We start from the raw sequence: 27,120 nt of genomic DNA, 5'->3' as shown, positions 1-27,120 counted from the left end.
GGTCATGTGCTCTAATTATTCATATATAATAAGATATGATTAGGAGTACAGTTATCAAGGTAAAGAATATCAAATGAGTTAAGTTTAAACTCAGAGATTTGGTACAGAAATGGAGTTGAATGGTTTCTTTTATTTGCTAATTGGCACTATGGAACACAACCTTGATTAAGACTTTCAGACCCAGGGCATCATTGGGTTAAGTTCTTACTTCCTGTCAGTGTAATCATTGACTTTTTCCTCCTCTCTCATTTCTCCCATCCTGCTCATCACTGTATCTTGTCCCATCGCCTCTGAATTATGTCCTGAATCTCGTGGCTGCTTTCCATCCTTTCCATGTTAATTATTGTTGCTTGTACTGTTGTGGTTTCCCCTGCTAAAACCTCCCATCTTTAATCATGCCATCATACTGCTATAAGCACAGTCTTTCTTAAAAAAGAAAAATCTGAAGTTTAAAATCCTTAGCTTGGCATAAAAGACTCATCTTGGCACCCTCTGTCATGTACCTCATGTTCTTTGCGAACTGAACTCACTTTTTATTGTTAATGGTGTTATCCTTTTATAGCTCCATACTTTGAATACATGTTCCTTGTCAGGGTAGGGTACAATAGATTACCTTAAATTAGATTAAGTTAGATTACCCTCCTTGTGGTGACAGTTTATGATGATCATTAGTGAGATTGTAAAATCTGGCCCAAACTCTCTGCAAGGATAATTGTAGATGCTAGTGCTACCAACTTTACTGCATCTCAGAGTTTAAAGAAAGGTGGTCCACCAGCTTTTACTACTAGAACTACTTTGAAAATTCACCTTGGAAGATCTACTGTATTCTCATCTGATTCAACACTTTGGCAAGTGGGGTTCATTGTTATCAGTACTTCTGTCAATATGCAAGAAATACTGTATCAAGTTTGATTGTGTGACCTTGGTGGAATGTATTTTTACATAATTTTCTGTGTATTCTCACTAACTAAAGATTCTATATCTACTCTTTGACTACAGTTTTAAAAGACCATCTTCAAAAAAGTTCAGAGACGTTTTCCACAATGGTAGCCTTCTAAAAATAAGTCCATGATCTCCCAGGGTGCTTGGCAGGACAAGAAGTTTAGTGTATTTATTAAATGGTCTTATTTCATACAAACATAGTTCTTGAATATACACCATATCAAGAGTTTTGTACTGAATGAACCTATTTTAATTACCTGTTTGTGAAATACCTGAGCACGGAAATTTTAGTCTTTTAAAAATAGATGTGGAAAATAGGATGACAGTAGGACCTGAATTCGAGTGTTTGTCACTATCTTGTACTTTATTCATGATGATTTTTTTTTTTTGATGAGCCTCACATATAGAATATTAAAAAGAAATATGGAGCTACTCTATTTGAGGCTCTTCTAAAAAGTCTTCAGTAAGGAGGTCCAGAATATATGCCAGGTGATTTCCAGTTTTTTCATACTTATTTCATAAAGGCCAAGGGAAGATGGATAAATGATATCCACAAGTTCAGCAAACGTTTCTTGTGCTAGGTGTTAGAGAAACCAAAAAAAAAAGAGAGAGAGACAAAAGCCTTACTTTTGGTGGGATGGAATCAATCTCTGGTAGATAAGTCTTTCATTAATCATTTAAGTACGAACTAGGTACAAACTAAACAGATTAGTGAATGGTATTGGGTTTTTCTTTCTTTCATTAAGTGGAAGTACAATAGCTAAAATATAGGTGGAAAGAGAGAAAGGTAAGTCAGTGACTTGATATCTCTATCAAAAATAAGTTAACTGCATTATTCATAATGTTTAGACATATATTGGTCAGTACTTGTTGTATCTCACCACTACATAGGAAGGATTTTAAAGATTCTTTTTCTTCTTCTTCTTCTTTTTTTTTTTATTTGACAGAGAGAGCGTGTGCACAAGCAGGGGAAGCAGCAGGCAGAGGGAGAGGGAGAAGCAGACTCCCCGCTGTACAGGGAGCCCGACGCGGGGCTTGAACCCAGGACCCTGGGATCATGACCTGAGCCGAAGGCAGACGCTTAACTGGCTGAGCCACCCAGGCGCCCCCCCCCACTTTTTTTTTTAGAGAGAGAGAGCAGAAGCAAGGGAGGGGAGAGGCCGAGGGAGAGAGAGAAGCTTAAGCAGGCTCCACATCCCATGCTGAGCCAACACAGGGCTCAGTCTCATGACGATGAGATCATGACCTGAGCCAAAATCAAGAGTGAGACACTTAACCGACTGAGCCACCCAGGCGCCCCAGGATTTAAAAAATTCTAACCAGAGGTAAAGAGGGAAAGAATGTAGAGAAATGGGAAATATAAATCCAACCGACCCACCTTCTTTGTGTAATTGGCTTCGTCTGGGTTGGTTTTTCTCCCACATTGAGATGAGTCTTTCCAGTATATCTGGAGATGTTTGTTAGGGTTTTGATTCCAAATGTCCCAGCTATTCTATTCAGATAGAATAGAATTGTTATTGATTGTTAATGATTCAACCTGTATCCAGAACTATAGTCTGATATTTGTTCACTCAGTTCTTGGGCACTTGGGTTGAACATTGTTATTTCATCATTTCAGGGAAAAAATAATTCAGATCTAATATAATAAACTCTGAAACTTTGTGACTTTATTCCATTGGTAGGTCCTAGGCAGTGCCTACTGAAGTACAGTTCAATCAGTATCAATAGACTATTTTTGACTAAGATTATGGCCAGTTCTATGGGCAGTTCTATGGCTATTTTAGAGGAATAAAATATCATGCTATTCTAAAATATTTTATGACACTTTTCCCCTGCACTTAGTCATGCCACTAGTAGTTTTATTTTTTCTTAAGTTGCTCTCAGTCCCTGGCAGCATTTCCTGGCAACCTTTTATGTACAATATTTGTTGAATTGTTGAGGTGGAAGGTGCTCTGTATGCAAACACAGACCTGGTTTTTACCACGTTCTGTTTTACTCCATAGCCTCGACAAAGGTGTCATTTGTATGAGACATTTTCCTTCAGGATGTTTCCTGCAGCTTTTGGCCATTTCCAACTTTAATGAAGCATCCAATTTTGGATAAACTACTGCTTCACAGCTACATATTTGATTCTTTGGTGTCAATATTTAGGAAAGAAAATGCTAGAATAAACATCTGTGTTTCCTTATTTCTGAAGCCTTCATTCTGTTCAGCCTATTGGTTCTGGGTTTATAGAGAAGTGTAGTTAGTTGTGTATTTGCCAGTCAATGACATGTTCACCATTGCTGGACTGGGGGACACAATGTGGGGGAAAATAAAGCTCATAGACTAGGTTTAATTTATTAGATTCTTTTTCATTAAGCAGATCAGTGATATCCACACATATTCCAGTATAAATTTCCATTTATCATTTGCCTACCATCAATAAATTTGCTTTCCTGGCAGTCATATCTCATTGAGATTAAGCAGTTAACTCTCTTTCTAGGCCTTTACTCTTAACTTCTACATTTAACCATGGAGTTAACCTATTATTATGCTATTATGAGCTAATCTATAGTTATTATTACCTAAGCAAAGTGTTTATAGCTTAGACTTAAGTGCTTAAATCTTACCTTTGTTTATAAATTGTATGTTAAAATAGATTTGGATTTAGAATTCTTAGAAATATTCAGTGTAGATATCATGAGAAAAAATATTTAATGGTCTAGGAGACTGTAGTGCTTTTTGTGTTACATTCATTCTTAATTCAAATAAGGGGTCGGAATGCTGATAATTTTTTTTTTTTTTTCAGAAGCTTTTCCAGAATCAGAGGAACTACAGTTGTCATACAGATTTCTAAAGATCTCATTTTACATGGTATAATTTGTCCTTTTTTAGTGGTGGTAAGACCTTGATCCCATAATGTTAGTAGTCATAATCAGTTCTTTCTCAGCCTTGAAAATTATTTTAAGACTCTTCGTTGTTTATTGACATACCCAGTAGATGGCGGGATAGTGTGAAAAGAGCCTGGTTATTTTTGTCCCTTCTAGATTTAGCCCCTTGCAAGGAGAGGTCTTCTTCAAGGCTTGTTTCCGTCCTGTCTTGTCCACATGACTCTTCAAACCCCTCAGTCCATTGCCCTACCATTCCATTTGTCATGGTGAACTCTATCTTTTCCCATAAAAGGAACTCTTGTCCGTTGATCCCTTCCTGGTTCTTGCTGCAGGCTTCCATAAGATACACTTGGAAACTTGAATCTGTGATTGCCCTCTCTAGAGGGAGGGGATAGGCAAAAATCCTATCAGTGGAGTGACTGTGGATGCTCCATTTCAGGTAGTTTCCCCTCTAGGTTAGGCAAGAGCTCATTTCTTAACCAGGCTACCTAGGAAGAAAGTGTACCTCTCTAAGGCTAGCTTCAATTTTTCTCGGAGTCCACACAATCACAATATTAGAAGAATATTAAAATTTTAAAAATACATGTATCTGGTTCTAGAAGGAACTTAATTAACTCACATTTGGTTTGCAGCTATTCTGTAAATTTATAGTCTTAGATTCAAATATGCTAAGAGGATAACTGTGAATTTCAGATTTCCTCTGGTCATTATTTTGTGTAGTGATAGAAGACTTGTCTTAGCAATATTAGGCAGTCTACTGCTCCCTTGTCCTTTCAAAGTTACTACCTGAATGGCTCATACCTCCTAGCAGTTTTTATGTTAATTCCTTTCCAAGCTGTTGGTTGTATGAAGCTTAGTCTTTGGTAGATTCTTCAGGAAAAACTCATGGGAACAATATTCCTTGTGTTCTCCATACTTTATGTAGCAGTAACTCAGCTGTAGTTTTTAATCTGTGCCTATTATACTTGAAGGTCACTTTAGCTTTATTAAAATGTGTTCAATGTAGGCTGTTCTGGATAATTTTCTCAAGATAAATAAATAAATATATACACAAACACACATATGTATACACACACATATACTTTTATTTTAGAGATTTTTAGGTTTTTGTTGTTTTTTTGAGAGAGAGCGCAGGAGGGGAGGGGAGAGGAGGGGCAGAGGGAGAGGGGGAGAGAGAGAATCTCAAGCAGACTCCATCCATGCTGAGCGCAGAGCCTGACATGGGGCTCCATCTCATGATCCTGAGATCATGACCTGAGCCAAAATCAAAAGAGTCAGACACTCAACTGACTGAGCCACCCAGGTGCCTCTGTATTTTTTGGTTAGTTGCTTTGGTTTCCTTCAGGGACTCCTATTAAACATGTTGGACCATCTTGCTTATGTTACATATTAATCATTTTCTCTTGAAATCTTTTGATAAGTATAAAATTGGTCTTGTGTTTCATGTTCTATTTCTATTTCTTTTAAGGCATTGCCCATTGTGCTTTTTGTAATTTAGTCTTCATTCCTGAAATAAATTTTTCTTAGGTTTCTAAGTCTTTCCTGAGTTTGGTCACCTCTCTTTTTATTATCTTCCTTGCCCTCAAACACATCACTTCTGATTTTTCTAATTCTGAGATTTTTCGTTGCTTCTATCATTAAAAAAAAATTTTTTTAGCTAGTTTTGACCTACTGGTTTACAGTTTTCATCCTATGTGGGCATGTTTTTCTTGCATGTTTTCATTATCCATAGACCATCATTTATTCCTTGTGCCATTTTCCCTCATGGTATAATTATGTGGGATTAATTAGCTTTTTTCTTTGCTCACAATTTAAGGGAAATGAATTTTCCTGTACTTTTAGGAGGGATACCTCATTCAGGATAGCTTTTCTAGCCTCAGAACTCTAGTATTCTCACTTCTCGTTTTTATAAAATGACTTAAAATCTCTTCCTTCTGTTATCACCCTCCTTGACTACCTTCCCCAACTTATCTCAATTTTCCCTTTGCTTGTATTGTCCCTGTAACGTTCAGTTTAGCTTAGACTCACAGTAATTTCTCTTTCGTGTTGGACTCTGTGTTGGAAGCAGCTTTTGTTAGGTTTGAGACTAGTCATATAGTTCCAGTACTTCAGACTTTCTTCAGTTGGTGTCCCCTTGCACTCCTGTAGAACCCCCTCCCAATTTTGGCTGCTATTCTCAGATTGGCCTTTCACATTTACCTTCTGGTGATTGGTGTTCTTTTGTCCTCAGGATCTTCAGAAGCCCACATACTTTCCTTCTGCTGCCTCTCACACAGATGCTGAAAACATGATGGTTAATTTCTGAATCTTTGTCCTTACTAACTTATATTTGAAGTTTTTGTGGGGCTATTTTGTGACATTATTATGTTGCAAATGCTGTCCGTGAGTCTTTGGTTTGGCTAGTTTTGTTGCGCTGTTGTCACAGGGAGCTTTAAAATCTTTTCTGCTACCGTATTTTCTCCTTTTGGAATGTTTTGACATAACTTTTATATGAAGAACTGTCTTGAATATTGACTTACTGCTCTACCTAATGGAGAGAAAATGCTACATATATTAGAAACCTGCCATAATGCTAAAATAAAAAATAAGATGTTAGTATTATGAAGTGAAACTGTTCCTGGACATATATAGAGAGGGTGTGTTTGTGTGTGTGTGTGTGTGTGTGTGTGTGTGTGTGTGTGTGTGTGAGAGAGAGAGAGAGAGAACTACTGAATTTATGGACATAAATTCCAAATAAAAGTAGCTGAAAAAATGCTGGTAGTATTCTCTTCTAGATGGATGGATTTTTTTCTGTTTGTGATGTTCTTCCTTTTCCCTCATTAAAAGGTAAACTTTAAGGAAAAATGCCTTTGTTATATATCACAATTTGAGGGAAGTTTTTCCCTACTTTAAAAATCAAGGGTTCATCAGTAATATTGGTTGTTACACTGTGGTCAAAATATGATTCATTTTGTAGCCTTTTTTTTTTTTTCACTTTATAACATTTATTTTCCTTTTTTTCCCTTTCATTTTCCAAGTTTTTATTTAAATTCCAGTTAGTTAACAAACAATGTAATACTAGTTTCAGGTGTAGAATTTAGTGATTCATCACTTACATACAACACCCAGTGTTCATCCAAAAAAAAAAAAAAAAAAAAGAGGCAAACCAGAAAACAGACTCTTAACTCTAGAGAACAAACAGCATTACTGGAGAGGGCATGGGAGTGGGGGAGGATTGGGTTAAATGGATGATGGGTATTAAAGAGGGACTTGTTTGTTTCTCTTTTTAAATTGGGATATAATAGTGAATCTACCTCATTTGGTTAAAAGTTTTCCAAGTGTTGGGAAGCCTGGGTGACTCAGTCAGTTAAGCATCTGCCTTCGGCTCAGGTCATGATCCCAGGACCCTGGAATTGAGCCCCACATTGGGCTCCCTGCTCAGTGGGGAGCCTGCTTCTCAGGCTCCCCCTGCTTGTGCTCTCTCTCTCTCTCTCTAACAAGTAAATAAATAAAATTTTTAATGATGCAAAAAAAATTTTTTTTCTAAGCTTTACCAAAGCTTTAACTGGAAGTTTGCTCTTTAAAACAAAATTTTAAAGAGCAATTTTGTGGAATCATTCTTCTGATTACAGAATATTTGCTTTCCTTTCGATTACAATATTACTTTCCATCCTTTGACCATCTTATTTTGGTTCTTTTATAGTTTCTAATATGCTGTGATTATTTCTTTAGTGTCTAAGCCCATTGGTCATAATGGATTTAGATGTTTGGAGTCTCTATGAATTGAATTCATTGGAAGTTCATAAGCTTATGAACCTTCTACTAATTATGGCTTCACCAAGGTTCTTTAAAGGACTATTATTTTGGGACACCTGGGTGGCTCAGTCGGTTAAGCGTCTGCCTTCAGCTCAGGTCATGATCCCAGGATCCTGGGATTGAGTCCTGCATCGGGCTCCCTGCTCAGTGGGGAGCCTGCTGCTCCCTCTCCCTCTGTCTGCTGCTCCCCCGCTTGTGCTCCCACACACACTCTCTCTCTCTCTTTCTCTGGCAAATAAATAAAATCTTTTTTAAAAATAATAAAAAAATAAAGGACTCTTATTTTGCCACCAGAAAAAAATGAACCCAAACATCTTTAGCATCTTATCTGTCATATATGTAATTGCTTTGTAGATGTATTCCAAATGTCAGAGCTCCATCTTACTTTGTTGTGTATTCTTCCATTGCTTGTCACCAGGCTTTATGGTGATCTTAGTGAAGTTTTTTTTTATAACCTTGATTCAAAAAGATACTCTCTTGGGTTTCCTTTGAAAACAGGCTGAAGGCTTTTCTCCAAATGTCTTATCTCAATTTATGTGCCATTTGACACAAATTTGATTGAGTGAGCTATAACCCAGAGAGTCATTCCTAAATGGCTGTGTGACTACATTTTTTTAAAAACTGTTTTTCTTGACAGACCTCAGGTTACAGGCTGTGTCAGGCTTCGTTTGGTCAGAAGCATGTTTGTTTCTCTTGTCAACTTCTTGATTGGTTCCTTTCCAGATTTCTGCAGGGCAGCCATATGGTCATTTCTGCATGTTTTCTAGATTGCCTCCATGGCAGAATTCCAGGTCTGGTTGATTAGTGTTTCAGAATCTACCCACACTAAGAGGGCTTCAGTTTTTGCCCTTTAGTTTGATTTCCGATAGCATGTTCAGATCTCGTGTCCTTCCTTTCTCTTATCTGAAATTTATGTAATTTTCATGATTTTATGTGGCCAATGTTTTTTCATATTCTTATATGTCAAGGAAGAAAGACCCATAAAGGCCATTAGTAAAGTCCCTGGACAATGCTGATTTTGGAAAACTGAACCTAGTAATAATTCTACTAGATGACCAATATTAATGTATGTTAGATTGGCTAGAGAAGTATACTAGTCTCCTTTCTACATTTTTTAATTATTGGTTATACAGTTAAAAATTTTTTTAGTTAATTTATTTTGAAAATCATTCTCTATAACTGTCAGGTAAGGAGGAAATTACTCAATGTTAGTGATGTTAAAGAAAAAATTATTTATGAGACTTGTTAAAGGTAAGCCAAACTTCATTCAGAGAGACTATCATGTCTGAATGAATGTAGTGTAGGGACCACTGCCATGGAGTTTTGGAATGGGGGAGAGAGATTAGGCTCAAACTCTGAATACAACAAGGATTAGTAGGGATTTCTAGGCAAGGAGCAGGGTGAGTATTAGTGGATGAAAAATTACTATGGAGGAAGGATAAGGAGGGAAAAAAATTATAAATATAAATTTATAAAAATATAAAATACAAGGATTAGTAGGGATTTCTAGGCAAGGAGCCGGGTGAGTATTAGTGGATGAAAAATTACTATGGAGGAAGGGTAAGGAGGGATTCTGGCTAAACAGACCTCACAGGATTATTGTTAAAGGTAGGCCAGGGTGATCAGATATCACATGGGGGGTGGTGGAGGTTGAGGAACCTGATCAGATATGAAGGGTGATCAGAAAATGAGGATGGGGGATTCTTTCTAAAATTGGTCAGTGCAGAGATAAACATGGAAGCCCAAAAGTTAGGGCCTACTTGAGAATCGTTCAGAGGAGCCTGACTAAAGTTTGGTCAAGGAGAAACTCTTTGACAGTGATAATAATTTAAAACTATAACTCTTAAGGGAGAGGTCTTATTACAGAAATACTGAAGCAAACCTCTGATAACAGATCTTTAGCAAAATTATGGTTAACCTCAGTGAGCCAGTAGGAGGAATATTTCCAGCCTGTATTTATTTATGGTTGTTCTTGATCTCCACTAGATCAGAAACTGTATCATTTCAAGTTGAAAAAGACAATTTAATGTCTTCAGTCTTGGCTCAATTAATTTGTTATTTTGATTTCAATGATGAAGATTGAAATTGTAATATGAATGAGTTAAGTTAGACATCATGAAAAGCTCATTGATTTTCTGGTAAAGGTTGTTTAATAAACTCAGGCTTAGATGCTTTAATCAAATTAATTATTAACATTTAATTTTACTCTGCTTATATATTTGATTTAATTTTGCTCTTGCACTTTCATTTTATAAGGGAACCTACTTAATATATTTTTTCAGACTTCCTCATATTTTTCAGGAAGTAGATTTTATTGTACTTAACTTTTATTTGCATGCAAAATGCCCTGTTTGGGTGGGAAGGTCTCTGTCCAAAAGAAGCTGTATTGAACTTTGTTATCTCATCTTTCTGGTGCCCCTAAGCATTCTGCCTAGAATGCTCTGTATTAAAATTTGAAGGTTCTTATGTCATGGCTGGCACTAAGTTTAGAAAGTGACCTTTTGAAGGAGATGATGAGTGTTTAAATTTATTAGATTCTAGGGGCGCCTGGGTGTCTCAGTTGGTTAAGCATCAGACTCTTCATTTCAGCTAAGGTCATGATCTCAGAGTTGTGAGATCGAGCCCCGGGCTCCCTCCTTGAGGTTCTCTCTCTCACCCCTCTGCCTCTCCCCCACCCCACCACTCACGCCCACTCTTTCTCTCTCTCTAAGAAAAATAATAAAAATAAAAAGTATTAGATTCTAGAAGTTTAGCTGCTGGGAGCCGATTTCAAAGAATTGGGTGATATTTTTGCAGCAGGATATTTCCTTAGGTATATGTAGTCAAACTTTCAGTGCCTTTAAATGGGAGTAAGTTATTGTCATAAAAGGATTTTATTTTTGAGCACCTAAAATTCCAAAGGGTCTAGTACCAATCCTTCAGACATAGGTTCTTAAGCTTTTAGTAGCATTAAGAGTCACCTGAGATGCTTACTAAAAATTCAGATTTCTTGATCCACTACCAGAGAGTCTCACATGGTTGATAAGAAACAGGGCACAGAAATGAGCATATTTAATAAGTCTTACACTTTGAGAAGCATTGCTTTAGGACTTCTGTGTTTCCTAACCCTTATGATTCATCTGAATCAGTCTAGTTTGGTTTAAAAAAATATGTTGAGGGCACCTGGGTGGCTCAGTCGGTTAAGCGGCTGCCTTCGGCTCAGGCCATGATCCCAGAGTCCTGGGATCGAGCCCCGCGTCAGGCTCTCTGCTCAGCAGGGAGCCTGCTTCTCCCTCTCCCACTCCCCCTGCTTGTGCTCTCTCTCTCACTATCTCTCTCTGTGTCAAATAAATAAAAATAAAATCTTTTAAAAAAATAAAATAAAAAAATATGTTGATACCTTGTTCCACCCTTATAACTTCTGGGAGTGTGGCCTGGTAACTTGAGTTTTTAACAAGCTGCCTGGTGCTCCTTATACAGAAAGCCATATAGGATCCCATCCTTGAGTTCCATCGCTTAGTCCACCATTGAATTGCCTGCGGGTCTTATGTCTTTATATTCTGGGATCTCCCAAGATCTCATTTCTAGATGAAATACTAAAAAACTGCTTCTTTTACTTCTCAGACAGGCCCAGGTGTTAACGTTGTAATGGCTAAAAAGCATTGCCAGTTTTTTAAAACATTTTTTAACATTGTTCTAATCAATACTAGGTAATTTAAGGCATATCATACACACACACATGCATAAATGGGACTTAATGACTGTTTTCATTTTGAATGTTAACAAGGTTAAGTGATAAACATGATTATTTTTACTATGATAACTTAAATGATAAAAAGATTTTACACACTTCAGAAGCTTAAATTTAAGACAAAATATCATTATGTATGTTTTGATACTGTTGGCTAGCGGTGTTAATGGGACATTTTAAAAACTAGTTATTATGAGTTCTGTGATACAGACAACTGGAAAAATTGGATTAATACTTAGTTGTCGTAAGCATTTTGCTCCATTGCATGGTTTGAAGATTCTTTACGATTGTAATCCATGATGGATTTTGAATAAAGTAAGGAGCAGTTAATTCATGGTATTATAACGGCTAAGTTTCATGGAATTATAGTCATTACACAATGGTTGAAGGAGTAATAGCTCTTTTTCAAAAAAGTTTTAAATAGTTATTTAAATGCTTTCTTTAAGTTTAGATGTGCTTTGTGTAATAAGTGTAAATGGAAAGCTTTGGCTAATATTCATTAATTGAGAGTTAAACACAGAGGACTGACAATTTTTACTTGCTTATGTAGATCGAATGTAGTACGAAAAAGGTTGGAGTGTTTTAATAGCCCCAGAAAGAATATGAGCACTTTTCTATTTTGCGTGTTGGTTTACATTCTGTGTGGCTACATTATGGCACTCAAAAATATATCATCTTTGCCACTTAGTAAGGTTAGTTTGGAAGATGTGGTGGCTTGTTTCATATGATTCTGTAGCTGAAGTTCTTTAAGTTTCCAATATCCAATAACTTTTTTTTTTTTTAACTTGTGGAAGTTTTACTTTGTTTTCCACTGCAGATTAGCTTCTTAAGTCATGAGATTTCCAAACTCACTAACCAGCCAATCCTCAGGCATTGCCACTAAAGTAAAAATTGTTGGTAACAAATTAATTAATTAATTTCACATCATGTTACATTACTCTGGCAGGTTTTGCCTGTTTTAAACAGTGCTTAGTTTGCTATTCAAATTCAAATGCTATTAGGGTTACCTAATATATAGCTTCTTGCCTTTAAACCTATTTCATTATTATTATTTTAAAGTTGAATTTCCAATTGGTTGTTAGAGAGCAAGAATTATTTTGTACAGTCCTCAGTAGGTCCCTGAGGAGCCCCAGGCCTACCAACTGCTCCTGTCATGTGGCTTTCTATTCAGGGAGGCGAAGAAGGGCTGGAAAGTGCAACCTGTAGATGAATGTAATGAGGAAGACTTTCTACAGATTGTTGCTATCAACATTCATTTTCTGGTTCTGATATAAGGATGATAGTACTGGAAATGGATATGATTATTTTTTTCCTATCTTTTTTTTTTTTTTTTTGCTGAAGTTAATTATTCTGTATTTTATCCTCAAATATTTAAGTAAGGGTATTAGCAACAGGACTGGTAAGTAGCATGGCAAAAACTCTTACTACTCCTTTGGTGTATTGGAGAGCTATATTCTTACTACCTGCTGAGTAATTTATTTTTTGCCTTTTTGCCTTCCTGTCCTTCATTGGTGTGCACTTGCTGTGCATATACTGCATTATATTATGGTTTAATTATATGTATCATATCTCCCCCAACCAGTATATAAACTCCTTGAAGAGAGTCTGAAACTTATTTTGTAATTTCCCTTGGTACATGTAACAGTACTTTCCATATGGTAGACATTTAGCAAGTTTTCTTTAGTAATAATGATTACCTGGTTTCACCACTTATGAAGGTACTGTTTTTCTGATGCCTCTTTACCTTAAGTAATGATAGTATTTATTTAATTGATTTTCTTTCATACTTTACATAAGTATAATTCAATATTTATTTTAGCAATTCTATTAAGTTATTCAAGCTCTTGTAAATTAATTCAAAGATTGTCTATAGTAATGCTTGTTTCTAGCTCATAAGGTGTCCTCTTGTTTGATCTAACTTGAATTGAGGTAATTTTGTATTTAGTAGAGAAATACTGTGATTACCCGATTCAAAACTAAATACATATTGTAATCACAACTGTAATCATGAAATAAACAATTTATTGTGTTGAGTATATAAATAATGCAAAACCAGTGTTGATTTTCCTTATTGCACTACATTGTAAAACCTGAATTGGTAGGAGATGATACCATGAAATAAATAAACAAAAATTTGTGAGAATCAGGGCTTAGATGTTGAGACAGTTAAAGACTAACTCATTGCCATGATAGTTTGGATAATAGTAACAGGTCATCTTGTTGGAATAGAATTGCATCGTTTATGATCAACCTTTTGTTAAATCTAAGGCTTTCGTGATATTTGATAGATGGGGTTATTATGACTAATCATATCCTGGAAGAAGCTCTCCTTGCCAATTTTCAAACCTATTCTGAATTTTTACACTTCAAAAAATGTGGAAATTAATAATACCATGTCTTTGAAATTTTCCTGGTTGTGAGCTGTGGCGAGAATCTTTATTTTAAAGAATATGTTTGAAATAAGACCTTTCAAGAATATTTGCCTCATATACTTTAATTTCCTAAAAAAATGATGACTGGTAGAGTAAATCTTGTAACAAGATATGGATACTGTGTTGTCCTAACTTATTTTTTCTTTTTAAGGCAGACCTGTTTATTTGTTTGTTTTGGTGTTGGTAATGTCTGGTGCTTATCTACACATTCTTAACTCAATTAAGCAGTAGGGTGGGTAGTAAAACGTGAAATTAGAACTAAGTGGCCAATTGATGCATTGAGTCTAGCACCCAGTTTCAGTCCATTAAAGTGAGTGAGGCCATCTATTGAGATACAAGGAGAAAACATAATTTCTATTTTTTATACATGTATATTTTAATTTTTTATTCCATATCATATATGTATGTTTTGTCTGTTTTATAATATTTAGCATATTAGTAATTTAGTACATACCACATTTATAAATAAATGACTACACATGTTGCTACATGCTTACCTATTTACCAGTAGGAGTACTTAGTCAAAATGGCTTGAAGACCACAGTTCTGACAAAGTAGCTAATCATAGAGAATGGATACTAAGAGGAGAACATGTGATCTTTTGAGAGTGATAGGCAAAAGTCCAGTGATTACATAGTAAGAGTTACTAAATATAAATTAAAATATATAGACCAAGAGGCCTATTTATATAGATTCTTCATTATAAAACATAAAAATGGACCCAATAGTTTGTTTTCCAAGTTGGGCGAAGTTTTAATAGCTGTAAGTAGAGTACATACAACATTTTAATAGTTTGGAGCAATGTGTAGGCACGGGTTTTTCACATCTAATGGTTCTTCTTTTCCTGGTTATAGCTGACCTTTATGTAGGACCTTTTTTTTTTTTATTTAGTAGTGTACTGCTATAAATGTTGGTCTTTTTAAAGGGATAATCTGTTTTTGTCTTTTGTGTCCTCCTGGTGGAGGGAATATAAAGTAACTTCTAAAAATTTTAAACAAATTATTATAAATTAGATTATGAGAGACATGTTTCCCAGAGTTGCTAATATTTGTGGGTATTGCTTTTATAGCCAGAAAAAAAATACTTGAAAGAATTAATAGAAATAACTTCTACTACTATAAACAGTCTGCATAGATACTAGCTATGACAAGAAGAGAGAAGAAAAAAACAGTGAAATAGAGGACATGTAGCAAGGAAGCATTACAAATAGGAAGAAAAAAGTTACATGACAAGTTAAATTTATTATAGCAATAACATAAGTGGGATAAATTAACTTTCTACAATAAGGCATACTAAGTATTTTTTTCAAAAAGCCTAGTTTATATACTGTATACAAGAGACACACATAAACAGAATGATTGAAAGAAATTGAAAATTAAAGAATAGGCATACCAGGCAAATTATAATAGAGAAGGGGGTCATAATGTTTAATTTGAAAGAGTTTAAAAAGTGATAAATGGAACAGATTATAATGGTGAAGTATGCAAACCATGATGATGACATCATGAATCAGTATGTGTCAAATTACATAGAACTAAAATATAAATGATAAAAAATTGCAAGAAAGAGGGGCATGTGGGTGGCTCAGTTGGTTGAGCATCTTACTCTTGATTTCAGCTCAGGTCATGATCTCAGGGTCCCTGGTATCAAGCCCCGTGTCAGGCTCCATGCTCAGCACGGAATCTGCTTGTCAGCCTCTCCATCTGCTCCTCCCCCCGTGCTCGTGCTCTCTCTCTCTCTCTCAAATAAATAAATAAATTGTAAGAAAGAAAGAGAATTAGCAGATCTCTTTCATTGGACAATTCAGTTTTATCCCTGTGGGCTTCAGATTCTTCATACATAAATGAGGAAATTGAATTAAAATATAGAGTTCTTTATACACATTATTTTTGTGTAGCTGTGAATAAATTGATCAAATAAGTATTGAGCATTGACTCCTTTTCAGTTTGTAGAGACTTTTAAACTTATGTTCTGGTTGGGGAGAAAGGCAAACTTAGGGTTCCATGCAAGCAGAGCTGGACACATGTATCTTAAACTAAAGACAGAGATGGAGAAAGAAAAGCCCTGGGAGAGGTCTCACAGAGTTGGTGTGACACCTGAGCTGGTCAGGGAGATAAGAGTTTGTCAACTGAACAAAGAAGGAAAGCGTTCTAGGCTCATTAAATAATAGAATGTATAGAGGCAGAGAAGGGAGTGTTTTACATTTGGGAAACTGCAATTAGTTCATTTGGCATTTTGTAGGTAACGTGGATTTCTAGAGGAGTAGCAAGACATTAAACACTGAGGTCTATGGGAGCCAAATTGTGAAAAATACAGGCTCTAAGTTAAAGACAATGATTAACCATGGAAATGTTCTTTTGGTGGTGTTGGGAGGTAGCTCTGTAAGATTTAATTGAGATGGATGCAGAGATAGCAGTTAGGAAACTGGCAGTCCGGTGAGACATGAGAGAGTCTTAATTAAAGTAATGGCAGTGAAGATGATCGGTAGATTTTAGAATAGGTCTCTAAAATGGGTGGGCTTCATAGCATCTGTAACAGCCCTGGAAGGATATGCAAGATTTAATATGTGAACATATTTTCCTTCAGAGAGGGTCTATACATTTCATCAGGTCATATAAGAGAGCTATTAGGGTAAATACATATTTAGGGAAAATCAACATTCTCTATAAGCTATGAAGTTTAAATAATTTTAAATTTTATGTAATTTGTCAGTGACTAATCTCATTTTTTTTTTCACTTTTTATAGTGGACAGGCCAAAAGCTCAGCAAGTTCGAAACTCTAGTACAATCAGACGAACCTCTTCTTTGGACACGATAACAGGACCTTACCTCACAGGACAGTGGCCACGGGATCCTCATGTTCATTACCCTTCGTGCATGAAAGATAAAGCTACTCAGGTAAAAAGAGCAAATCAAAATCAGCCTTATTATCCTGCAGTTCTTCTGTTTTGATCACATTAAAGAAAATGTAATTTCATTAAATTTTTCCAAATTTGAAATATAGTGTATTCAACCAAAGAAGGAAGCCATTTCTGTCTTTTTTTTTTTTTTTTTAAAGATTTTATTTATTTGACAGAGAGAGACACAGTGAGAGAGGGAACACAAGCAGGGGGAGTGAGAGAGGGAGTAACAGGCTTCCCGCGGAGCAGGGAGCCTGATGCAGGGCTCGATCCCAGGACCCTGAGATTGTGTGACCTGAGCTGAAGGCAGACGCTCAACAACTGAGCCACCCAGGCGCCCTGGAAGCCATTTCTTTTAATAAACTTTAGACTAATTGTTTTTTGTCATTTGGGTTTTAAAAGTTTTAAAAGTATTTAAAATTTAATAAGTAGCACATCAGTCTATAGTACACGGTTTTTGAGACATAGTTTTAAGAATTGCTTAACAAATTAATATAATAACTAGTATCTATATGAGAAAATAGAAATAATCTTTGGAGAAAAGTTTACACAGTTCTTGGAAATAATTTACAAAGTATTAATACATGGTTTGTCACACTTTTTCTATGTGTGGAAGGTTCCCCAGCCTTTTTGATTTGAGAAGCTTTTCCTTCCAAGTCAGGGAAAAATCTGAAAACATCTTAATTTATGATTTCTGAGTTCTTGACCATATCTTCATAATAGTAGTCAATCAGCATTATGAAGAACACTAAAAATATAAGAGATGGTTGTTGGCCTTAAAGAACTTGCAGCATAGTTAGGAAGATAGGATGTAAATTTATGAAAATCAGTAATAGGAGATAGTATATAATTAGATGTTTGATGAATAGAGCACTTAAATGTGAGAGAATCCAAAGGAATGAGAAGATTTTGGGCTTCATGGGTTAGGGAAATGGAAGGATTAGAGCTTCATGTCTGAAGGAAAAAGGGAGAAAATTTTGGACATGATTTATGAGAATCTTCTCAATTTTTGTAATTTTCTCAGACAAGCTTGAAACCATGAAATCAGCTTCTTTATCATTCATCCTATCAATTTTGTCTTTGTAATATTTTATGCTATCCCCGGTCTTTTGCTTTCCATTCTTCATTTTGTGAGGAAAAGGATCAGTTTGATTTGGTAGGCAGTGAGATTCTCAAGTAGAAATAACTAGTAAAACTTAGAGATGTAGGCCTGGACACTTAGAAATGGACGCAGATAATTCAGGACCACCTTTCTGGAGGAGTTGGGTTCACAAGTGTGATAAAGTGTAGACATGGAATATAAAGAAAGGTCAAGAGACCAAGGACTTAGTCTTTGGAAATGCACAGAGGGAAAGAGAGAAAACTAATGTATTCACCTGGAAGCAACAGGAAAAGGAGGGAGGGGGTTAACATTTATTGACTATGGATCATGTGCTGTGTGTTTTATATCCTGAGTTTCATTTAATTCTCACAAGAATGTTATAAGATGACACAGATGGGGAAGCAAAAACTCAGGATCGTAAATCCAGAAAGTGTTGGAGCCAGGTTTCTAACACAAGTTAGTTTGTCCATCATTCTCAGCTTCAATTTTATGGTGCTGTTAGGATAAATGGAATACTGTGCATGCGTGTATCACCTAGTAGAGTAACTATCACTGTACTTCAAGATAAAAGCTCTTCTTTTTAGATTTAAAAAAAAAAATCCTACTTTTTATTGAACATGTACTTTATGCAGACACTATTCAGAAAGAGAGGAGCCAGAAAAAGAGCAAAAGCTAAGAGAAGAACTGAAATAGTCTAGCCTTAGAAGGAAGGGAAAGATGTTCTAAGGAAGAATTGTTAATACTATCAGGTGCTAAAGAGAGATTATGGAGAAATAAGGGCTGAAGTTAGGAATTCAGGGTACATTATCTTGGAGAGTGTAATATTCATGATATGATAGAGGAAGAAACTCAGATACTGAGAGTTAAGAAGAGAGCGATATAGAGATAGAAAAAAGTTTCTTAAGCTTGTCTGTTTCTTTATCTGCACATCGGGGCTAGTGAAACCTAACTCATGATAATGTTATATGACTAAATATGATAATATTTGAAAATGAGTATGTCAGTACCGATTAGTAGTAGGTACAGATAGGATCATTTGTAACACAAATATAAATGAAGACCCAAATACCATGCATGTGTAAGTTAAGTTAACAAACCATTACATAAAATATATTTTGTCCTCCAACTTTGACAAATAAACCTTCATATGGACCTTGAACTTCAGGTTTGAACTAAGAAGTTGGATTCTTCAGACTTACTTGCCAGAATGTGTCTGCATGTGTTGAGCCCATCCCACCTTCTGAGCCTAAACCCATATCTCTTCCTACCCCACACACCATTCTCTTCACATGGCTTCACACGTATGTTTCAACCCCCCAGTCGTCAAATCCATGATTCATTCATATTCCTTGAGCAAGTGAGACCCAGGGAATAGGTTCTTTCAGACCTTGGAGGCGAGGCTACTCTGTTTAGGCAAAGGAATTCCTGGGTCTAGATTACCCAGGGCATAGGCTGTGGCAGAGGTGTGGGTTCATGGTGTGTATGTTCTTTTGGACCCATGGTCTCTTCACCTGTGAGGAGGGGTGTGACTAAAAGAGGGCCAGAGCAGTTCCCCCTAAAACTTGAGGTCCAGGGCAGAGGTCTGCCTGGATCTCCATGTAGATCATTTATTTGAGAAAGGACATTGAAAGGAAGGTAAAACATAGGCCTCATTTTACAGATGAGATACTGAGGCATGGAGAAGTTAGGTAATTTGTTAAGATAGCTTATAAATGAAGAGATTTGAACCCAGATTTGGCTGATTCCAAAGCTTTTGCTTTTTCTCCAATTCCCCACTGCCTCTCATAGTAACCATTAAAGCATATGGCACTTAACCTTGCTTGCTTCAGAAGCATAAGAAATGGTCTTACCCCCAAGCCTCTGTTGGTTTAATTAAAGATACAAGAGATGAACATACGAATTTTTTTTTTTTCTGTCACATCCATTCTTCTTGGATTAACTCTTGAGCTCTTAGGGAGGCAAGTAGAAGTTTTTGTTTATTTAGGGGAAGTCAATGGAGGGAGCGTAGTACAATCTGTTTACTACAGATATTAAATATTGAGGCTGTCTGGTTTTGGTGGAGGATGTCTCTAGTATTTTCTTCCTTTCATATTTCCATATTTCAACTACTTTAATTATTGAAGGTTAGGAATAAAATTCTTAATGTTTAATATACTTACACACTGGGCCTTTTAGAAAGAAGTAGCATAGTGTTGTGGAAAACACTGTGGACTTTGGAGATGGATCATGTGTTCAAATCAAGGCCCAATATGAGAGAACCTTCTGGGATAATGGAAGTTTTTTATATCTTGATAGAGGTTTTGGTTATGTGGGTGAATGCATTTGTCAAAACATATGCAAGTATACACTTGTGCATTTTACTGTATAACTTAATTTCAAAAATATAGAGCAGTAAACAAATAATTGAACTCTGTTTAGGGGTGAAGTGTACTGCTGTCTGCAGCCTAGTTTGAAATGAATCAAAAATAAGATCAGTTGATGGATAGGTAGATATATGATGAAGCAAATAAAGCAAAGTATTACATACAGACTCTGTTGACTTTATGAGTGCTCACTAAGCAGTTTTTTGTTATTGTTTTTGTTTTTTTTCAGTAAACTGGTTATGTTTGCAGTTTTTTTTTAAAAGATTTTATTTGAGAGAGAGAGAGAATGAGAGAGAGCGAGCACATGAGAGGGGGGGAGGGAGAAGCAGACTCCCTGCCGAGCAGGGAGCCCGATGCAGGACTTGATCCAGGGACTCCAGGATCATGACCTGAGCCGAAGGCAGTCACTTAACCAACTGAGCCACCCAGGCGCCCCATGTTTGCAGTTTTTTAAATAATGTGTTGGGAAAATAATCATGGCCCACTGAATTAACTGTCATGTGGTCCAAACTTCACTGTCCTTTTCTATAAACTGAAGTTAACAATACCCAATTTGCAGAATCATGCATTTATTCTGAGGACTAAAAGAGACAGGTTCACATGTTTAAGGCCAATGAAGACATGGATCATTGCCAGCTTATTAGAATAATCTGTGTAGCTTAATAGAAATAAAAACTAAAAACCCATTTGTGGAATTTAATATTACTTTAATACATTAGCTGTGCAGATACAACCTTTTTTTAAACAAAAAATTATTGTCAACTCTTAAAATTGAACTTGCAGTTAAGGTTACAGTAATCAGACAATAGTATTTATTCTCAGTTTTCACCATATAGTTTAAAACTTCATCTCTGGACAGATTTAAAATTCTGAATGTGAGCATGTTTTTAAATGAGAAAATAATGCATATAGTTTTTATAAAGTGGTCAAACAGTAAAAATAGTTTAGAGCAATAAGAAAAGGTGTTTCTTCTGAATTCCCAGGTATGGTAGCGATGAGAGCTTTTCAAAAATATATACATTCTCTCTCCATGGCACATGGTAGAATTTTACTTCTCTGCCCACTTAAAGTTAAGTTTGGCCATGAGACTTACTATGGGAAGAAGCTTTCAAGAGCTGGTGCACCAAAACCAGACAAGGACACACACAAAAGAAAATTATAGGCCAACATCCCTGATGAATTTAGATGCAAAAAACCTCAACAAAATATTAGCAAACCTAATTCAACAATACATTAAAAGGATCATACACCATGATCAGTGGGATTTATTCCAGGGATGCAAGGATGGTTTGACACCTGCAAATTGTTCAGTGTGATACACCACATTAACAAAATGAAGGATAAAAATTATTAGATCTTCTCAGTAGAAGCAGAAAAAGCACTGGACAGAATTCAACATCCGTGATAAAAAAAATTTCGAAAAAATGAGTATAGAGAGAATGTATAGAGTATAGAGAGAGAATAAAGGCCATCTGTGACCACCCCATAGCTAACATCATACTCAATGGTGAAAAGCTGAAAGCTTTTTCTTTAACATCAGGAAAAAAATAAGGATGCCCACTCTCTCTCCCACATAGTGTTGGATGTCTTAGCCAGAGCACTTAGGCAAGAAAAAGAAATAAAAGGCTTCCAAATTGGAAAGGAAGAAGTAACACTGTCACTATTTGCAGATAATATGATGCTATATATAGAAGACCCTGAAAACTCCAAAAGACTGATAGAACTAATAAATGAATTGAGTATGAAGTTGCAGGATACAAGATAAATATACAGAAATTTGTTGTGTTTCTTTACACTAATAATGTATCAGAAAGACATATTAAGAAAATCCCATTTACAATTGCATCAAGAGAATAAAATATGTAGGAAATAATCTAACCAAGGAGGTGAAAGACCTGTACACTGAACTATATGACATTGACTAAAGAAATTGATGAAGACACAGATAAATAGCTATTCCATGCTTATGGATTAGAAGAATTAATATTGTTAAAATGTTCATACTACCCAAAGCAGTCTACAGATTGAGTGCAATCCCTGTCAAAATTCCGGTGGCATTTTTCACAGAAATAGAACACACAATCCTAAAATTTATATTGGACCACAAAAGACCCTCAATAGCTAAAGCATCTTGAGAAAGAACAAAGCTGGAGACATCATGAAATCCTTATTTCAAACTATATTACAATGCTGTAATAATCAAAATAGTGTGTTACTGGTAGAAAGACAGACACATAAATCAATGGAACAGAATAGAGAGCCCAGAAATAAACCCATGCATATATCATCAATTTATCACAAAGGAGAGAATATACAATGGGGACAGGACAAGTCTCCTCAATAAATGATGTTGGGAAAACTGGACCACTATCATATATTATACACAAAATTTAACTCAGATGGACTAATGACTTGAATGTAAGACCTGAAACCATAAAAAATTCTAGAAGAAAACAAAGCTCCTTGACATAGGTCTTGGTGATGATTTTTTGGATTTGACATTAAAAGCAAAGGCAACAAAGGCAAAAATAAACAAGTGGGACTACATCAGACTAAAAAGCTTCTGCATAGCAAAGGAAACCATAAACAAAATGAAAAGGCATCCTACTGAACAGGAGAAAATATTTACAAATTATATCCAAAATAGCAAAGAACTCCTACAATTCAATGGCAAAAGAACAAACAATCCAGTTAAAAATGGATAGAAGATCTGAATACACATTTTTCCAAAGAAGACATTTAGATGACCAGAAGGAATATGAAAAGATGCTCAGCATCACTAATGATCAGGGAAATACAATCAAAACTACAGTGAGATATCACTTCATACCTGTCAGAATGACTGTTACGAAAAAGACAAGAGACAACAAATGTTGGCCAGGATGTGAAAAAAGGGAAATACTTGTGCATTGTTGGTGGGAATATAAATTGGCACAGCCACTATGGAAAAAGTTTTTTGAGTTTCCTCAAAAAATTAAAACTACCATATGATCCAGCAATTGTATTTCTGGGTATTTATCCAAAGAAGACAAAAACACTAACCTGAAAAGGTACATGCACCCCCACGTTCATTGGAACATTATTTACAGTAGCCAAGGTGTGGAAGCAACCTAAATGATCATCAACAGATAGATAAAGAAGTTGTGCTATGTGTATACAATGGAATATTATTCAGCCATAAAAAAGAATGAAATCTTGTCATTTGCAGCAACATGAATGGACCTTGAGAGCATTATACTTAAGTGAAATAAAGACAAAGACAAACATGATCAAATATAATCTCACTTATATGTGGAATCTTAAAAAAAAAGCTCAAATATACAAAGAACAGATTGATGGTTGCTGGGAGTTGGGGGCGTGGGCGAAATGGGTGAAAATAAAATTATTTATAAAATAAACAGTTTGTCTAGGGATGTAATGTACAGCATGGCAACTATAGTTACAAATCCTGTATTGCATATTTGAAAGTTGCTAAGAAAGAAAATCTTAAAAGTTCTCATTACAAGAAAAAATTTCCAGAACTATGAGTGGTGATCGTGTTAGCTAGGCTTCTGTGGTGATCACTTCACAACATACACAAATATTGTATCGTGTTTTACATCTGAAGCTAATATAATGCTATATGTCAGTTATATCTCAATAAACTTAAAGAGCTGGTGCATTCAGTCTGACAGGAGTAGCATCAAGCATACTTATTTTACTAATTGTTTTTCTTCTTAAATTGGAAGGGATTCTTTACATGTGAAATATTTCATCATTGAAAAGAGTATGTTATCTTGACTCATAATCTGTAAGATGGTGAATTTCTTTAATAGATTACTTAATAATTGGTCATGACTACATTTATGGAATAAATGCTATTTATGGAGTCCTTTTTTTAAAATATACAATGGCGGGCACCTGGGTGTCTCAGTCGTTAAGCATCTGCCTTCGGCTCAGGTCATGATCCCAGGGTCCTGGGATCGAGCCCCGCATCGGGCTCCCTGCTCAGCGGGAAGTCTGCTTCTCCCTCTCCCACTCCCCCTGCTTGAGTTCCCTCTCTCACTATGTCTCTCTCTGTCAAATAAATAAATAAAATCTTAAAAAAAAGATTTTAAAAATAAATGAATAAGATATACAGCGGCAAATGAAGTGTTAATATTTATGTTTGTTTTCAGAATTCAGAAATGAGGTCTGAACTTTTTTCTTTTTCATAATGTAATCCTTAGATTAGTGTTAAACTTGCTTCATAAAAAGATTTTGCAAGATTTCCTTCCTTTGTGCTCTGGCACAAATGGTGAAAATACCATCCCAATTATCTGCTACTTGAGTCTGAAAAAATTTTACCTGTGAAGCTAACTAGACTAGTATGTTTTCAGATTGTAACTCTTTAGTAAAATCTCAATTTTTTCCATGGATCTTGGTTTCTTTTACTTTTTTCCTTTTTTGTTACAGATTTTTATTTATTTAACAGAGAGAGAGAGAGAGTACAAGTAGGCAGAGCGGCAGGCAGAGGGAGAGGGAGAAGCAGACTCCCCACTTCGTGGGGAGCCTGACGCAGGGCTCGATCCCAGAACCCTGGGATCATGACCTGAGCTGAAGGCAGCCGCTTAACCAACTGAGCCACCCAGGCACCCCAGTTTCTTTTTATTTTTTTAAGATTTTTATTTTTATTTATTAGAGAGAGAGAGTGCACGCACACAGGGAGGACAGGCAGAGGGGGAGGGAGAACTAGTTGTAAGTACACTTTGCACTGAGCGTGGATCCCAATGGAGCCCAACACGGGGCTAAATCTCAGGACCTTGAAATCATGACCTGAGTAGAAACCAAGACTTGGATGCTTAACCAGTTTCACCACCCAGGCACCCCTTTGGCTCTTGGTTTCTTTTAGTTTCTATTTTGTTCAATATTTTCATTTGAATATAATCCATTTCATCCAGCTTTTCCAAGTGTATTTGCATAGTTTCACAAAATATTCTTGTATAATTCTTTTAATTTCTTGTATATCTGTAGTTATTTTTTTTCACTTATATTGCATATCTGTGTTTTGAGTGATTAAATTTATTAGGTTATATAGTATTAAATTAGGTTATATAGTATTTTTTAAAAATTTAAGTGTTGAAATTTGTTTTCCTGTTTTTCTTTTTTTCTAGTTCATTGCTGTCTGACTTTGCTCTTTCATTGCCTTTCTTCTGCCTCCCTGGAGTATATATATATATTTTTTCTCAATTCTAGAGATAAATGCTTAATTTTTGTATTTGTGATATTTTCTGTTCAGTAATATAGTTGTTTTATGCCAAGATTTATCCTCTGAGCCCAGCTTTGGCTAGTATATAATGTTTCCATTATTCATATTTGCAAGATACTGTGTAGTTTCAGTTTTGATACCCTGTTTAGTATATGAGAGCTTTTTGTTTTGTTTTTAACTTCTAAATGGTTAAAATTTCTTTTCTGAGTAAAAATTTAATTTCTAGCTCTATTGTATTTAGAAAATAGAATTATGTATCTGTGGAAACTGCAGTGAAATTTTCTTTGTGGCCTAATACAAGATTGGATTTTTTCTTAATGTTCTGTGGGTATTTGAAAACAAGGCATAGTCTTTCTTTTAGATACAGAATTAATTCATTATATATTAATTCAGCCTTATTATGTTATTCAGTTTCCATATAGCCCCTTTATGTCTGTTTGTTCCATCATGAGCTAGCAGTTATTGAATTAAAATTTCTGTTGATGTATGTTTCCAGTGGTCATTGCTTTATATATCTTAATAATATACATGTATAAAGATTTATGTCCATTATATTTTCCTTTTGGTTGCATTGTTATTATAGAATACTCTGTATCTTTATTAATATTTTTCCTTGATTAATATTTTAAGCTTTTCATAATATAAGTTAGTATTGAAAACTCTGTTTTATTCATTCATTCATTCATTCATTCATTCTTCATTGGTCAAGACCTCTGGTTCTGGAATCAAACTGGTTTTGAATCTTGGCTCCAGCATTTTCCAGCTTTGTAATTCTGGGCAAATTACTTTACCTCTGTGTCTCACTTTTCTCATTTGTTAATGGGATATTGTACCTCATAGGATTATCATAAGGGTTAAATTGAATTAATGTATTTGAAATGCTAGGAATAGGGATCAACACATTAGGTGTCAATAAATAATTGCTATTATTATTTACATTTACCAGCAGAGAGAGCGAAAGATAGGTGCATGTTTGGATAATGGCCTTGGCACTGTAAATTCACAGCTAGAAAAGGGGAACTTCAAAAGGAAATTTCTTCCTCCTTTCTCCCACCTCTTTCCCATGTTTTTTTATTTCTTAGTTTGTTTTTGTCTTTTGTCTTTCTGTTCTGGTAAATCTTGCTTATTGCTGGAAATAATTAGATTTGCACTATTTATTTATTTATTTGTCTATGTATCTATCTATTTATTTATTTTGGAGTCCTCTGCCATTTTCCCCTATATTTTAAAAAAATTTCTGATGGGCAATTGAGGTGAGAATAGCTTTTACCATATACAAATCTTTCCACTTAGATGTCCTATCTACTCCCCTCATTCATTTTCCCTCCAACTTTGGTATCAGAGAAGACTTCAGAATTTTTCTCCTTTACCTATTGTATTTTTTGAAGAGTAAGAGATGGGATCGTTAGATCCTAAGTGAAATTCTGCATACTCTGCTTTTATTTTCCAGATGATGTTTTTCTTTGGTATTTTATTGTTTAAAATTAATTTACAAAATTTGAAGTATGAAACATTTAAACATGCCAATAAGTACATAAAATAGCATTTTAATTTATTTTTCTTAATTTCATTAAGTTTGAATATATGGAGTTTTATGATCCTAAGTCTATGCCAGCATCTTTCTCTACAAATTTATTTATTCATTCATCTATTTATTTATTATATTTATTTATTTACAGAGCGGAGGGTGGTGAGAGGGAGAGAGAAAATCTTTTTTTTTTTTTTTTTTTTTTTTATAAAGATTTTATTTATTTAT

The 27,120-nt window shown here is 35.3% G+C and overlaps 1 protein-coding gene across 1 annotated transcript in view; it reads left to right on the top strand.

Annotated features, from left to right (window-relative positions):
• Window positions 1–27,120, top strand: part of GLCCI1 (glucocorticoid induced 1) — a 107,875-nt gene that overhangs the window by 17,828 nt on the left and 62,927 nt on the right. Inside the window, exon 2 of the mRNA XM_032402062.1 lies at window positions 16,519–16,670. Within this exon, the coding sequence (XP_032257953.1) occupies window positions 16,519–16,670 (152 nt within the window). The remainder of the gene's footprint in view (window positions 1–16,518; window positions 16,671–27,120) is intronic.

Source organism: Phoca vitulina, unplaced genomic scaffold, assembly GCF_004348235.1.
Source record: "Phoca vitulina isolate PV1807 unplaced genomic scaffold, GSC_HSeal_1.0 scaffold4, whole genome shotgun sequence".
Classification (NCBI taxonomy): Eukaryota; Metazoa; Chordata; class Mammalia; order Carnivora; family Phocidae; genus Phoca; species Phoca vitulina.
This window is presented reverse-complemented; position numbering and strand designations above follow the sequence as displayed.